Genomic DNA, 14,113 nt, shown 5'->3' on the forward strand with positions numbered 1-14,113 from the left:
ATATCTTCTATTATTGTTTGTGTTTCGTAGATACTGTGTTCCAACCTTTGCAGTGAGGTGATAGTGAAGTGAGGTGATTCTTGTTCTAAGACCCAAGTTCTGGACGAGTTAATGGGGATTTAGTCGTCTTCGCACCGTGAAGAAAAGAAAAAATCCAAGACCTAAGACCTAAGATCTAAGACACGCAAAAGTTTAGAAGTACAGAGACTACACCAAGACTTTACACCGACTTTGAAGAAGTAATGGGGAGTTACGTACTAAGATAAGTCAAGTAGAATGTTTTTATATTTATTTTGAGGTTGTAACGGGTAGTTATGAACCAAGATAAATATTTGTAAGGTTAGATTGTAAAGGCTTCTCTGCTAATTATAAGGAGTACATCTTTTTTTATAGTGAAAAATTTCGAATATGAAGAGGAGTTCGGGGACTGGACGCAGGGGTGAGCGAATCTATTAGAGGTTGCGCCATAGCGAATTAGGATAAAATTGAACGTGCGGTATTCCTTGCTTTGTCTTTACTTCTACATATATAACTGCTTAACTACTTGGTAAAAATATTTTAAAAACTTGAAAAATATTTTGAAAAGGAATTTATAATTTTTGAATTGGTGATCAAGCTATTTAACCCCCCTTTCTAGCTTAATTTACTCCTTTATCAGGACATAACATATTTATATATTTTAAATGGGGAGTGAAAATAATATATATATATATATATATATATATATATTTATTATCTATTTATAATCACTTTTTAATAATGATATATGTTACTGATAACAATTTTATTTTTTAACTAATTATAAATTATATATTTCATTTCTTTGTTTATATTAAAAGTAGTATTTATCTTATATCAATTATGATAATTTAAAAGGATAATGATGAAGCTCTTATATAATTGGGTGGGACGGAGAGAGTTATTATTTTTGCTTATAAGGAGTGTATTCAACTTAAATTATAATGAATTTTATATAGTATGTGGATTTTAATGGATTGTAACTGATTTTAATTTGATTTTAATTTTATGTGAATTCTAGAAAAAATGTCGCTGAATGGTATAGGATTTAAGCACAATAATTCAAAATCTCATGGATTTGGTGGGATTTTAAATATCTTAAAATTTACTGAACAATACTATACAATCCATCATTTTATAACGTTCAAAAAAAATCTATCGATATTTAAATAACATCATATTTTATGAATTTTTAAATCAGATTTTATTGAACTTTAAATAATCTCTATTTAATATCATAAGATTTTTACATATAATTTAAAATTCTAATTAAATACTATTAAATTTGATAGTATAATTTAAACTCCTAATTAAATTCTCTGAAATTATAATATATTTTTTAAAATTCGAGTAAACTCTCCGAATTTTATAAATGAAAAAATACGAGTCAAATATACCCCCTACATATTTCTGTATTTTTTTTTCATAATTAACTTTATTTTTTTTTATCAAATTTCAAAGATCAGGTGTTTCAAATCAGGCTTAGGTTTAAAAAATAATGGAGTTGGGGATGAAGCTCTCAAGTTGAATTTAGCACATCATTTCTTTCTCTACTCTGCTTTGTACATACATACATATCCTCTCTATCAAGTAAGCTCTCTGTCTATACACACACGTATATCTCTATTTACTTCATCTCATGTTTATTAACTGTTAATTCAATTACATCGGTTATAGAAAGTCAATTTAGCTTTGAATCGGTTGAATTGCTAGTTCTTATGATTTTGAGCTGTATTTTGGATCTTCGAAATCGTTGATTGTATATGTAACATTTGTTCTGATCGTACCGATTTTTGACTTCTAACTGCCTTCTTAATAATTTGGAGCCTAATTGATTATAAAGTGTTTGGTTTCGATGGATTTGCCGTTTTTGTATTTTCATTTTGAGTTAGGCTATTTGTTGGCATCGATTATGTACCTCGATGTTATCTTGAATTTGCTCTAACTTTGTGGTAGTATGTTATAGTAATAGATAATCAAATGGGGGTAGCTGCCAACTTGAGCTCCGATATCACGATGAGTTACCTAAAACTTAGGAGGAGATTTAATCAGATCATATATTATATTCTAACAGAAACTTCATTCAGGCAGAGTACTAATATCCCTTGTGGGAAAAAGGTAAAATGTTATTAGAATTTAATTCCTAAAATTGCTTAAAAGACTGTAAATATTATTTCGTATAAATTTATTGCAAGTAGGCTGTAGGTCAGTATTCTGGGTTTTTTTTATCTTAGCAAGTGTTATGTTCTTTTTTCATTGAGAAAAGAAGAGAATGTTACGCGAAAGAGAATGATTTTAGTGATGTCATATAAGTATTCTGAATACATTAACTTCCTTTTTTGGGCTAATACATACTGATAAACATCCCGCGACTCCAAAATACTAATCGCTACTAACTAATGCATTCTAATATCCAATTAATTGCTTATCTAATAGCTGAGAATTTGTATAATTCAAACCAATTCAAATGACTTTGAATTAATTTCAACACTCCCTCTTAATTTAAAGTACTAAATTTTTTGACCAGTGATGGACTTCCCATCATCATCATTTGCTAGAACAATTCTCCCCACAATCTTCTTTTAGGTGCACTTTTTACTAACTTCGGATGTTGATGCACTTCTCAATTTACAACCTATATGATCTATTTTTTTTAGATTTGGAGCACTTCTACTCACATGGGGCACTTCTTCCTGAAAATTCTACTGTATTTTTTTCTTGGCCTAATGTGCCATGATTTCCTGCACACATTTCTGTTGTGTGCATATGTTTTTCCTTTCCTCTTTGAACCTCTCAGTGAGAAGCTTTATCGTTGCCGTCATAATCTTCAAATAACTTTGAATTAATCTCAACAGCTTATAAGCTCATAGAGTAGTATCCACTCAGAGATAGTTATCCGGTGAGGGAGAATCAAACTCAAGACTGATTCATAGAGGATAAGCCTCTAACACTAAGCTATCACCGGGTTATTTTTAGGCTCATGAGACAAACATATCGTGTAATTTACTATTTGGATTTTAAACATTCTTAGCCTTTTCCGCAGTTTTTATATTTTATAATATGAGGAAGTATATAACAGTTCAAACATCTTATATACTTATTGTTTTCTTGCAGTCTTGCTGAATAGTTCATAACAAGCAGTGGTTTCTTCTGTCCCTCGTCTTTCAAGGTGTTGCTAAAACCTGCAGGTCTCTTTTTTATCATCTGTTGCCTCTGTACTGCTAGCACTTGTTCATTCGCTGTTTGGTTGCTATGAGCCTGTATGACCCACCTATTTTACTTTTTGGATGAAGAGTTATCGTGATAGGACTGATACTTGTACGTATCCTGATAGAAGTTTTATCGAGTCCCCCAAAGATCATCCGGGTTCGAATAATTTAGAACCCGGAACAAGCGAAAATAAGCATACCAATACTTCTTCGTGGTCAGGATTGCTGGTGTCTGCTTTCTCGAACTTTGAGAAGTATAGTGCACCGAAACTTTTTACGAAGAGAGAATCGAGTACTAAAAGGCATGGTTGGACTGCAACAGTGAAAAGGGTAATGGTTGGCGCGACAATGAGAAGATTTCATGAACGCGTGTTAGGATTAAACAAAAATGGCATTTCTATCTCAAATAGTGACATTTGGCTTCTAGGAGTGTGTTACAGTCTCTCTAATGAAGATTCATCTGCAGATCCAATTCAGAGCCATGGATTTGCTGCATTTGTTGAAGACTTCGAATCAAGGATGTTAATGACTTACCGTAAAGGTTAGTCTTAGGGATAGCTATTACCTCTTTCAAAGCTTTACCTAAATATTTAAATCTGAAAATGCAAAAAGAGGTTTAACTTTGTTGTATACAGGGTTTGCTGCTATTGGAGAATCAAAATATACTAGTGATGTAAACTGGGGTTGTATGCTTCGAAGCAGTCAAATGCTTGTAGCTCAGGTATTAAGCTTTTGATAAGTGGTTGTGTACTTGTGTTAGTAATGTGCTTTCCACCTATTTTAAGCGAATATAGTACTTTAGGTAACATTTGTAATTTGTAAATGTGCAGTTGAATTAGAAAAAGAAATGGATGAGTGATTAATGGCATTGTTTTGCAGGCACTGGTTTTCCATAGATTGGGCAGAAATTGGAGAAAATCACTAGAGAAGGTATCTCCTAAACTAAATAGGGTGTTGTGATTAATCTTAGTAGCTTTTCTGATCTATAGTTTCTAATCTGAAACTTTTAATATTAATACAACTTAGGAGTTCCATGCACTGTGAATATCCACTTTTTTAATGCTCTCGGTAAAATGATGCAGCCACTGGATAAAGACTATATTGAGATCTTACACTACTTTGGTGATTCTGAGGAATCAGTGTTCTCTATACACAACCTCATTCAAGCTGGAAAACTCCTTTCTCCTGGATGTTGGGTAGGCCCATATGCCATGTGCCGCACATGGGAAACTCTAGCACGCTGTAAAATGGATGATACTGAACTTGAGAATCAGTCATTGCCAATGGCTATGTATGTTGTTTCTGGTGATGGAGATGGTGAACGAGGGGGAGCTCCTGTTGTTTGCATTGAAGATGCATCTAGACATTGTCGTGAATTTTCAGGAGGTCAAGTAGATTGGAGTCCTATTCTTTTGTTAGTTCCATTGGTTTTAGGACTGGACAAAATTAATCCAAGGTATGTAGACTCTGGTGCTTATTGACGAATTTGCTATTATCACGCCTGATACTCATTTTTGTATAATTTTAGGTGTTTTTGACTACTCCTATAAGAAAAGCTGCCAATTCTAGAAGCAATAGCTTTGATACTTTAGTGACAAAATATATTCACCGTCACCGACTCTGTTATTTGTGAATTTTTGTTGTTACTTCCTCTGGCAGTATTCTCTTTTAAACTTGAACTAGAAAAAAATGGCTTTCTTAAAATTAAAGTTACCTTTAGGTTGAACAAGCAGCCTCTAGTTTGTTAAGTACTAAACAATGATTTTTCTATTCTTTTGTAATTAGAAAGTAGAAACATTATATATGTTTATGTTTAACTGGGTACCAAGCTCTCATCCTACCTATAGTGATAAGGAAAGGTAACTGTTAAAATTGGTGGGTCTTGTGCGTAATTTCATCTCTCTTTATGAATTTTTGTTTACACCATAATGCTATACAGGTATTATTTTCTATATCTGATACTTCTGATACATGCTTATGTGGAAATTATATATGTTGTGTGCTGGAAATTTAATGTGCTAAACGACATTTGCCGGGGTCGGGGAAATGTTAGTCAGACATAATTTTTGATTCACCAAACGAAATTTTATAAGGATTTCAAGTTCTCTGGCGTATTATTGTCAGTTGAAGCTGCTGCCTTTGGTTCAACATGACTTTATATTATACCCGACATCTAATCTGTTTCGAAGTTTCAATGGATTTCGCTCCTTATCGGATGTAATTTGATTTAATAAAGTACATGGTGGAGCTTGGGTAGAAAGTATTGGTTCATCTTTCTGGGGCAAGTATCTAGAATTAAAAATTATTAATAAATTGCAACAACTTAAGATGGCCCTGTTTGGCAATTAGTGGTTAGCTGTTAGCGGATTGAATTAGCTCTTTAGGCTGGCTGATTGAAGCAGTTGATTGAGTTAGTTGTTTTGTATGGAATTGTTTGGTAAATAGTTGTATAGTTAGTTTTTTGTATTTCAAGTAGACCCATAGCAAACCTCTATTTGAAAAAGCACATCCAAGTAGCTTTGTCAAAATTAGCTTTATGAGTCCAAACCGCTATTTCAATCCGCTAATTACCAAACTCCGATATCAGATTATTCAAATGGTCAAACCTCCAATATGGCTCAGACCTTTAATATTTTTTTTCCAAACCTCTAAATTTCAGACAGGGCATATGATTAATAATAAACTGAAAGGACCTTAGGGCAAGTTCAGAGTAAAACAAATGGAAATTTTCTGAAATAGGTAGAACTTTAGTGGTCCAAGTATTTTCGCGAGATTCGGCCATTTATATGACTTTTTGATAGAAAGATGCAGAAGGGTCATTTCTTAATGTATATAGTAGGTTCCTATTTAAAGTAACTCGCGAGTCAACTTTTAAGGTATGAAATATGTTGCAATTGTACACTAATCAAAAGTTGCAATTGTACACTAATCAAAAGTGTAAGTTGCTTTCACCGGCATATGTTACATTAGAATGTATTGCACTATATCTTAATCTTTCAGATTCAATAAAAAATGTTGGTTGCTGATAGGTACATCCCGTTGTTAGCTGCAACATTCACCTTCCCTCAAAGCCTTGGGATCTTGGGTGGTAGACCTGGTGTGTCAACATACATTGTTGGTGTGCAAGATGAAAATGCCTTTTACCTTGACCCACATGAAGTTAAACAGGTTAGTATAACTATAATCCTTTTTACTTTTCGATTTCTGTCATGTTCTTGGCATCTGAAGTTGTGAGAGGCAATTTGTGTAGACTTTGCTGCTAATTCTTTCAGTAACCAAAAGGCAATTTAACGAGTTCAATGCGACTTGAATTTTCTATGAGTCGCTTACAATACCATCATGAGTTTATTGTTATACATAATTGCATATGAAATGAATCTATCACGTTTCTTTCTCATTTCTCACCCTAGGTTGAGGTCCTCTTTTTACACTCTAAAAGCGTAGCTTCTTATGTGACTGTGTAAAGTGGTCCATGCCAACATGCATTTATTGACTGTCTTTCCTGTTTCGGGGTTCTGCAATGATATGTCAATTGATGCGGATCCATGCCCCTTTTTCATTCACATTATGAATTGTCTCATGTTATCATTTTCTTTAGACACTATAGTTTTCTGAAACCATTGTTCAAACACATAAGTTTATCCCTATGTGTACTTACCTGAAGAAGACCATACGAGTTACCGCTATGGTTATTTCTTACTATTTTCCGTCTTCTTACTCTTCATTTGATCATTTTCTTTATTGCTTGCAATGTTTTCTGATTTGATCATTTTCTTTATTGCTTGCAATGTTTTTCGATCTTTGAGTTGCTGGCTTATCTAAATTATAGCCTGGAAGATTGTTTGTTACTTTGTTAATCTAGAAAGTAGAATCTACAATTGTGTGTAGCTCCTTTAAGTACATGTGCATGTTTTTTTTCTTCTCATTGATTTGTTTACCTCTACTAATTGCCTTGAATTTCCTGGTGATATTATTTGAACTTTGATTTGATAAATGTATAATGTGTATTTGGAGATTTCCCAAGATTTCCTTTGTACTGTGTTTTACCGATCTTTGGCATTTGCTGTTTGAATCATCAGGTAGTTGATATCAAGCGAGATAATTTGGAAGCTGATACTTCATCTTACCATTGCAAGTAAGGGTCATGGACACTCCAAATTAATTCTATATTTATATGTTCTGAATTAGGTTTATTTATTCAATTAGATATCTGTAGTGGCTGACGGGAATTCTTTTACTAATTCCTTGACCTTGTCAGTGCCATTCGACAAATTTCTCTTGAATTGATTGATCCATCCTTGGCAATTGGATTTTACTGCAGAGGCAAAGGTATATTACTATATTGGATTTTCTAATTTTATCATATTTCTTGTGTCTCTGAAATGTACAGCCCTGTAGAATAAGTTTCAACAATAATTTCTTTCAAATATACATCATGCATAGAGTGAACAGAAGAGTAATGCAATTATGTCAGTGCATTTGATAAAATTGCAATCATATAGATAATGATGACATTTCATTGAGCCATTGACCAATACATATTACCCTCCCTCGAGATGAAGACCGACTTCCAGCTATTGAGTACATAGTGAAGAGTGAATGATTATTGAGATAATAGTTATAAACAAGGTCTTCTATGTAAGAATATATTTTTTGTGATCACTGTACTGAAAAGGACCCCAAGGCCAGAATCCGGTAGATTGAGACCTGATAACTCATGTGCTGCTGTTCTTGCTTTCAGATGATTTTGATGATTTCTGTTCCCGGGCCTCCGGTTTAGCAGCTCAGTCGAATGGGGCACCATTGTTCACTGTTGCTCAGTCTTGCAATTCAATGAAACCAGCACGTCACTGTGAGACATCATGTGACAGTGCCGAAGTTCATGATGATGATTCCTTTTCTGCAGTGCCTACAGCTGATGCTGACAATGGTGCACAAGAAGATGAATGGCAAATCCTTTGATGAAATTGTTTTCTGGTTTTTCTATGAACTCTACATCTTTAGGATTGTGACCTTGCACATAATAACTTATCTGTTTTTACATTTGTTTGTCCTCAATATGGCCTAAAAACCTCGTTCCTACACGACACTCATAGTCCAAGACCAGTTATAAATTTCCCTGATGCTGTGGTTGTGCTTCTATTCAATTATAATTGTAGCTTCAGTTAATAGAATCTAGAAAGTATATTTGTGTCGAAATTTGAAGTCTGTTTTCTTTCCTCTTGTTTTGTTGCTTCGGAGGTTCACTTTTTTAGTTAGAACAATCATTGCAAATGTAAACTACTGCAATATTACGAACCTTTTGTCCATATTCTTTCCAGTCACTTGATTATATCACTGAGTATTAATTTGGTTTAAGCATCCTAATGTTGATATATGCAGCCTCTGCACTCTGGCACTTATCCCTTCTTGGTCGTCATCATACTAATTGTTCATGCTTGTCATATGATCTAATAAACATGTTTTATTTCTCCATTTTTATCCGAACATCTCAATGCTGAATCCATCCATATTGATGTTATTGTCCAAACCCATATTATTAATACTCTTTATTAATAAGTGAAATCCTTTTGAGCGGAACATCGGAATTACCAAAATTGAAAATATCAAAATTTGGTTCATCAATTTTTTTTTATAATTATTATTATACTGCTATAAAAAAACTTTATATAATGATTTTGTAATATAACAATTGTTCCACAAACATAATGATAACCCAACAAAATATTACTCCTGTTTGCTAATTATTTGAAGTGAACTAAAATCCGTCATAGTACAAGAATCTGTAAATTACTGAGATTTTGCAAAATATGTTGCTGCAATGCAAAAAGATTAAAATTTGAAGCTACTATCATGGTAACAATTATACAGAGGGCTTATGTATACATCTCCATCTGTCACCTTCTATATGAAGTCTGAATAACATACTTCACATAAAAACCCAGAGGACTCTGGAAGACTCTGCTTCTTCTGAGCATGTAGCTTACAATATGGCTTATTACAGAAATTACATTTTGGTAGCCGAAACCAGCAATCCATGCACAAGATGTCATTGCAAGCTGCCTCGGCTTCATCTCGTTCTTCAGAATCTGTGACGCATCTGCCACACTCTTCACACCTTGGAACGCAATATTGACATCCACGACAAGCACTCAGCACGTTTCCTTCGCTCTTTTGCCTGCACATCTGATCTGGGCAGTCGAACACCATCCGTACTTCACTGCATTTCGGACAGGTGTCAAGGTCAATATCAGGATTAGTTTCACTTTGTTCGTTGAAATCCAACAAATACTGGTTCCTCTTGTGGTAGAACTTCATCTGCTGTCTTTGGTTCAATTGGATTAGAGCGCGAATAATCTCAAGGTGTTCACTATTGATGTCGTGGATACCATTTAACTTCAGAAGTATAGGTTTGCGGCTGTGCTGTGCTAACATCTCGACGACTCTAATGATTCCTTCAGCTGTTAGACTGGTGCATTCAGGTACATAGAGCTGGAAAAAAAATGAACAAATTTTTTTTTTTTATAATCCGATCTCTGTACAATGATAATTTGTTCAGACAATTAATGGACATGTAAAAGGGGACGGAGGGAGTACAATTTTTAAGTTGATCATGTCGCTAAAGATAAATAACTTAGGATCCGTTGATAGCCTACTGAAAAATACGTAAAATGCCCAAATAGACGAGGAATCGAGGATGGATACCTTGTTGATGAGAGGATTCTTTGCTACGACAGCTTCAAGTCCAGCATCCGTTATCTGCAGACACTCGATGAGTGCCAGAGATTTGAGACGACCATTAGCCTTAGACGTAATATCCATCAGAGTATGATCAGAAATACGAGAATTCAAAGGCTTGTCAACAAATATGTTGAGCCATAGCAATATATCATCATCTACAGCATCTTTGAGTGATTTGCAAACCAGGCTCATCGAGAGAAGCTCAACTAGGGGAAGGCGAGACAAGACGAGGAAAACAGAATCATGGGGCGGCCCTGGCCGAGACTGTGTTAAGTTGTTAGTAACTTCATGTGAAGTATTCTCTTGTTCTGTATCCAGAACCTCCATGTCCATTCTCAAATTTGAGCTCTGCCTGTGTGCTACAAACAAACTTCAAGGTGAAGGAGAGGTTTCACACCCTTGAAGGTGTTACAATTATATAGAGGATTTAAAGTTTTGAGTTGACATGAATCTTTGTCCTAGGCCTAGCACTACCACATGTTTTTTCTCCCTTTGCCTTATCTAGAATCCTTGTAGCCTAGAAAATTTGAGCAAAATAGTTTTGATCTAAAGAGAGGGAAAATAAAAATTCTTAACTTTGTAAGTAGCCTAGGCTTTGTTCCAGATAACTAATCATTTGTATTTTTCTTCCTCATATAATTTTTATTGAGAAATGCTGGATACCTCGAAAAAATTGCTCAATTTTTTCCCCAAATCTTAATTGAAAATGTTGATTAATTCACTTAACATTAATACTAATAGATCACCTATATGCACATAAGGCATGTTACTAAACAATGTTATTTGGGCAAAAATCTCAGGACAAACTTAGATATTTACCATGACTTATTTTTATTTGTCCTGTTTGGCACTTACACTGCAAGAATTTTCGCAGGCTGCAACAACAATTTCCGTCGACAAATCACAAGTTCTGTCGGTAATCGAGAGTTACGACGGAATATTCTCTTGCATAAATCGTCGTAAAGAACGTATTACAACGGTTTTTTTCCGTTGGCATATTTGTGTGACAAATCTACAATGGTTCAACAACGGAAGTCTAGTTGGGTTTTACACTTTCATGTACCTAAATACCAACAGAATATCCATTGCTAATCTTGCATTAACTTAATGAGTTGTTGTGACTAGACGATTGCATTAATTGTTTTATATGAAATTGTTTGGTACATAATTATTTACTTAGCTTTAGCTATTCTACACAGACAAACATCTAACCTCTAATTAAAAAGGCTCTTTTAAATATTTTTTCAAAATTAATTTTTTGAGTAGAAATTATTTTGACCCGTTGCATCACCCCTTCTCATATACATATATAGGTTACCAGAAAATTGTGTGATTTTTTTTTGGATGAATATATTAAATCTGAAAATATTTGCCACTGTTTTCGTCATAGTTTTCGTGTGGCAAGACAAGTGATTGCATCCTGTTTCAACGAGCAAACAAAATTATTATACCTGCATGATCCCCCCATCAAGCTCATTGAATTTGAAATTTAAAAGCGAGTAATTGAATATACAGCAAGGAAATCTAAGGAAATCTTTGAAAGTATCGGCACAAATCTAAGGAAAAAATGGGATATGAACTTAAATACAGTGCACAAATGACAAATCTATGGGCTGAAAAACGCAAAAAACACCTAGTCAAGTAAAGCAGGCGTCGTCCCTCTTCATCTGCGCATTCCACTCTGAGGTACTATAGGTGCCATGGCCATTCCGCCACTCTGTCTCTCCAGGTTCCCTTGCCATCCTACGCAAATTACATTTTTGCACACAATCATTAAACCCGAAATCCGCACGCACACAGAGGCGGATCCAAAATTTGATAAATGGAAGGGCTTAAATCTTAATTATCATAAAAAAAAACTCAAACGTTGATAGTCCTCGATGTCAAATATAAGGTGACAAACCTATAACTAAACACTACTAAATTTTTTTTAGAAAGTGCATATATATATAAAATTTAAATTTTACTATTAAATTTTATTTTTTTTTGGGTTAGAGAGTGCTTAAGCACACCAAGCCCTTGCTGCATCCACCCCTGCACACACACGACTAGAATGAAAGGAATAGTTTACCGAGAGACATGTCGAAGCCACGAATACGAAGCTCACGGTGCTCCTGACACAGGGCGCAGGGCTCGCAACACAAGTGCACCAAACAATCACCGCAGGGGCTTTCCTCCAGCATGTATTGTTTTCTCATCTTGGTTCTATAGAAACATGAATACATGCATCCACAGCCGGTTACTAATGCTAGCAGTGCATATAGTGCTCCACTTGTAACACATGCTTAATTCACCAACACATTTCGTCAATTTTTATGTGTACAATACAATTATCCGTATCATTTTTTGGACTAATACCACATGAAACACACACTTAAAACTAATGAATTTTCGAATTTCATAAAATTTACTTACAATTCGATCCTTTATCCACTATTTCCGCAATCTGCCCAAAAGAAATACACGGACAACAACATGTTACAACACCTGTAAAATGGAATGGATTATTCACCAGTATAATCTACATATCGAGTTCAAGACGACTGAAAACCTGTCACGTGACCAGTTCTCCAAAACCTGAGAGGAGCGTCTTTGTAAAACAAAAATTATAGACAAATCAGAAAAATACGTTACATTGTGGGAAGTCGGATAAGCAGTCGAAGAGGCCGGTGGACCACATGGCAGGTTCGGAGGAGTACTGCATAGGAACTCCGGTGATCGGAGGAGGCTGACCATACTGATATGCAGGTGGCGCAGATGGCTGCGGCGACTTTTCGTAATTATTTGCGTTCGTTGAATACATGATATGTTTATGATCAAATTGAAGCTGGCTAGTACTTGACTACTTGGTAGGATTTTTAGGATTGGTGGAGAGGAGATTATATATGCTGAGTTGAACTTATTGGAAAAAGGATTGTAAATTGTTCAATCTTTTTTTATGTTCGGTGTAAACAATGAATTAGTTAATGGAAGAGTCTATAGATTTGCTGATACACTTTCGTAGAAAGTTTCAGCCTCGTTGGCGGGCAACAATGTTTAATACATTTAAAACATGGTTTACTAATCATTCTATTGGATAAATGTTACTACATGCATCCGGTACTGTTAGATGACCGAGAAGGATTACAAAATTGTGCATTAACCGGGAATAAATTAGTATAAATGTATTGTTGAGGACAAATTTTTTGTTTTTGCCTTATATATTTTTGTAACTGCCAAGATTATGAGATAAATTCTAGTTATGTTTCGAAGATCGAACCCGTCCAAAATAAGAATCAGTTCCGATCTGATTGTGTTACTGACAAAATCCAATTTAAACATATTACGTATATGATTATTAATATATTAACCGAGATAAAATTAGTATAAATAGACATATTACGTTACAGGCGTCAAAACACGATTTGCCTTGTCAACAGCAAATCAATGAGATAAAAATATTTAAAATCGGTACGTAACTGGCGACGATAACTTATTTTATTTATACATTTTGTAACTATGAATATTAAAAAATAAATTCCAACTGTTTACGAAATTTAACCCTTCGTAGAATAAGAATCAGTTCCAGCCTAATTACCTCACTGCCTGCCCCTAATTCAAACTTAGTACGTACATGATTACAAATATATTAGTTTAATTAATTTACTTACGGGTCTTAATTTTGGGTGAGAAAGAGACATGCAAGGATTTTCTTAAATGAACAAATGTCTCAATCGATCTACACCATCTATTTCAGTTCCAGATAGAATAGCGTCTACGACTGGTCATGGCTGCAAAAATTATACAATTCTGACCCTTATTTGGTTGACATCGACCAGGTCTTGCTGACCTATCATTCGGGTTTCACAAATTTTAATATCCGGAGTTTATTTTTTATGCCAAAATCATAGAAAAGTCAATTACAAACACTTATTCTTTATAGAAGATTAGAAGGTATTGAATCAACAATCAAAGTATTTACAATTCTGCGGCAGCATTATCCTCAGTCAGACGTTCGTATGTGAAGACGTGATGAAGGTAAAAGTTATTTGAAATTAAATGGGAATTGCATTTAAGTGTCTGTGTTCAGTCTTTCAAGATTGTACTTTTTTGTCTGATAAAAAAATTTGAGTAGTTTTATTGTCAATTTATGTGTTTTTTGTTTA

At 34.4% G+C, this 14,113-nt stretch overlaps 3 protein-coding genes across 3 annotated transcripts; 1 reads left to right on the forward strand and 2 right to left on the reverse strand.

The window, feature by feature from the left end:
• Window positions 1-1,449: 1,449 nt before the first annotated feature.
• On the forward strand, window positions 1,450-8,536 carry LOC108196810 (cysteine protease ATG4). The gene is made up of 9 exons (XM_017364246.2): window positions 1,450-1,608; window positions 3,133-3,768; window positions 3,863-3,948; window positions 4,107-4,157; window positions 4,310-4,683; window positions 6,257-6,395; window positions 7,307-7,362; window positions 7,486-7,556; window positions 7,969-8,536. The coding sequence occupies exons 2-9, from the start codon at window positions 3,306-3,308 to the stop codon at window positions 8,187-8,189; spliced, it is 1,461 nt and encodes a 486-aa protein (XP_017219735.1). The 5' UTR covers window positions 1,450-1,608; window positions 3,133-3,305; the 3' UTR covers window positions 8,190-8,536.
• A 521-nt stretch (window positions 8,537-9,057) lies between these two features.
• LOC108194042 (F-box protein SKIP28) lies at window positions 9,058-10,509 on the reverse strand. The gene is made up of 2 exons (XM_017360933.2): window positions 9,933-10,509; window positions 9,058-9,719 (listed from the first exon to the last, which is right to left on the reverse strand). Exons 1-2 carry the CDS (start codon window positions 10,299-10,301, stop codon window positions 9,132-9,134), a joined length of 957 nt encoding a protein of 318 aa, XP_017216422.1. The 5' UTR covers window positions 10,302-10,509; the 3' UTR covers window positions 9,058-9,131.
• Window positions 10,510-11,435: 926 nt separating this feature from the next.
• LOC108195232 (protein PLANT CADMIUM RESISTANCE 2) lies at window positions 11,436-12,957 on the reverse strand. The gene is made up of 4 exons (XM_017362188.2): window positions 12,603-12,957; window positions 12,384-12,455; window positions 12,040-12,252; window positions 11,436-11,711 (listed from the first exon to the last, which is right to left on the reverse strand). The coding sequence occupies exons 1-4, from the start codon at window positions 12,769-12,771 to the stop codon at window positions 11,632-11,634; spliced, it is 534 nt and encodes a 177-aa protein (XP_017217677.1). The 5' UTR covers window positions 12,772-12,957; the 3' UTR covers window positions 11,436-11,631.
• Window positions 12,958-14,113: the final 1,156 nt, after the last annotated feature.

This window comes from Daucus carota, chromosome 7, assembly GCF_001625215.2.
Source record: "Daucus carota subsp. sativus chromosome 7, DH1 v3.0, whole genome shotgun sequence".
NCBI lineage: Eukaryota > Viridiplantae > Streptophyta > Magnoliopsida > Apiales > Apiaceae > Daucus > Daucus carota.

Excerpts from the sequence above, each read along its gene's own strand:
- LOC108196810 (XM_017364246.2), top strand. The coding sequence starts at position 3,306 with ATGAAGAGTTATCGTGATAGGACTGATACTTGTACGTATCCTGATAGA. Across the intron at positions 3,949-4,106 it reads GTCAAATGCTTGTAGCTCAG|GCACTGGTTTTCCATAGATT; the intron begins GTATTAAGCTTT and ends ATTGTTTTGCAG. Across the intron at positions 6,396-7,306 it reads ACCCACATGAAGTTAAACAG|GTAGTTGATATCAAGCGAGA; the intron begins GTTAGTATAACT and ends TTGAATCATCAG.
- LOC108194042 (XM_017360933.2), bottom strand. The coding sequence starts at position 10,301 with ATGGACATGGAGGTTCTGGATACAGAACAAGAGAATACTTCACATGAA. Across the intron at positions 9,720-9,932 it reads AGAATCCTCTCATCAACAAG|CTCTATGTACCTGAATGCAC; the intron begins GTATCCATCCTC and ends TTTTTTTTCCAG.
- LOC108195232 (XM_017362188.2), bottom strand. The coding sequence starts at position 12,771 with ATGTATTCAACGAACGCAAATAATTACGAAAAGTCGCCGCAGCCATCT. Across the intron at positions 12,253-12,383 it reads AGTGGATAAAGGATCGAATT|CATGTGTTACAAGTGGAGCA; the intron begins GTAAGTAAATTT and ends TGGTGAATTAAG. Across the intron at positions 11,712-12,039 it reads TGGCTTCGACATGTCTCTCG|GATGGCAAGGGAACCTGGAG; the intron begins GTAAACTATTCC and ends TAATTTGCGTAG.